This window comes from Furipterus horrens, unplaced genomic scaffold (assembly GCF_987537825.1).
Source record: "Furipterus horrens unplaced genomic scaffold, mFurHor1.1.pri manual_scaffold_4, whole genome shotgun sequence".
NCBI lineage: Eukaryota > Metazoa > Chordata > Mammalia > Chiroptera > Furipteridae > Furipterus > Furipterus horrens.
Window position 1 is genome coordinate 121,449,133 of NW_028327174.1, and position 1,523 is coordinate 121,450,655.

General features: G+C 41.7%; 1 protein-coding gene across 1 annotated transcript; it reads left to right on the top strand.

The window, feature by feature from the left end:
• Positions 1 to 206: 206 nt before the first annotated feature.
• LOC150012767 (histone H3.3A-like) lies at positions 207 to 924 on the top strand. The gene has a single exon (XM_090275764.1). The coding sequence runs from the start codon at positions 233 to 235 to the stop codon at positions 641 to 643; it is 411 nt and encodes a 136-aa protein (XP_090131890.1). The 5' UTR covers positions 207 to 232; the 3' UTR covers positions 644 to 924.
• The last annotated feature ends 599 nt before the right edge of the window (positions 925 to 1,523 follow it).

Genomic DNA, 1,523 nt, shown 5'->3' on the forward strand with positions numbered 1-1,523 from the left:
AGTCAGGGCACATATGAGATGCAATTGATTGCTGTCTCTCTTTCACATCAATGTTTCTCTCCTTCTTTCTCCCTCCCTTTCCCCCTCTCTAAAAATAAATAAATAAAATCTTTTAAAAGATTCAAACCCATTGTGTTCGCAGCCGCCGTCGCTCTCTAACGCCAACACCTCCTTCAGCTCACAGAGCTCCAGCTGAAGGAAAAGGGGGGGTAACTAAAGAGATCTCTCTACCATGGCTCGTGCAAAGCAGACTGCCCGCAAATCCACCGGTGGTAAAGCACCGAGGAAGCAACTGGCTACCAAAGCCGCTCTCAAGAGTGCGCCCTCTACTGGAGGGGTGAAGAAACCTCATGGTTACAGGCCTGGTACTGTGGCACTCCGGGAAATTAGACGTTATCAGAAGTCCACTGAACTTCTGATTTGCAAACTTCCCTTCCAGCGTCTGGTGCGAGAAATTGCTCAGGACTTCAAAACAGATCTGCGCTTCCAGAGTGCAGCTATTGGTGCTTTGCAGGAGGCAAGTGAAGCCTATCTGGTTGGCCTTTTTGAAGACACCAACATGTGTGCTATCCATGCCAAACATGTAACAATTATGCCAAAAGACATCCAGCTAGCACGCCGCATATGTGGAGAACGTGTTTAAGAGTCCACTATGATGGGAAACATTTCATTCTTGAAAAAAAAAAAAAATTCTCTTCTTCCTGTTATTGGTAGTTCTGAACGTTAGATATTTTTTTTCCATGGGGTCAAAAGGTACCTAAGTATATGATTGCAAGTGGAAAATAGGGGACAGAAATCAGGTATTTGCAGTTTCTCCATTTTCATTTGTGTGTGAATTTTTTAAATATAAATGCGGGGACATAAAGCATTAATGCAAGTAAAGATGTTTCAGTGAACAAGTTTCAGCAGTTCAATTTTATAACAATATAAATAAACCTGTTAAATTTTTCTGGACAATGTCAGCATTTGGATTTTTTTAAAACAAGTAAATTTCTTATTGATGGCAACTAAATGGTGTTTGTAGCATTTTTATCATACAGTAGATTCCATCCATTCGCTATACTTTTCTAACTGGGTTGTCCTACATGCAAGTACATGTTTTTAATGTTGTCTGTCTTCTATGCTGTTCCTGTAAGTTTGCTATTAAAATACATTAAACTATATAAAAAAAAAAAAGATTCAAACCCTATGCTAGAAAATCTGTGGGAGCACAGCTCTTGTGGGAATGGCAGAGATGAAACCCATATATACCAATACTCAGAAAAAAAAAGGTAAAGTGTGAAGACCTGAGAGGTCTGGATGCAAATGCTGGTGCTCAGATGTGTGTTTCAGAGCAGCCTTGGGAGCTTGGATGCAGAGGCACTACCAATGATTCTAGGTAGATGTTAACATAACCTCCTCCCATCCCACAGCCCCCTTCCAGCAGGCACTTTTCTTGTATAAGGGGCTTCCAGAGTCATGTAGAGAAAGTCATGCAGGCCAGGGAAAGAGTAACCACTGGAGCCAGGTGGGTGAAAGCCCTA

Excerpts from the sequence above, each read along its gene's own strand:
- LOC150012767 (XM_090275764.1), top strand. The coding sequence starts at position 233 with ATGGCTCGTGCAAAGCAGACTGCCCGCAAATCCACCGGTGGTAAAGCA.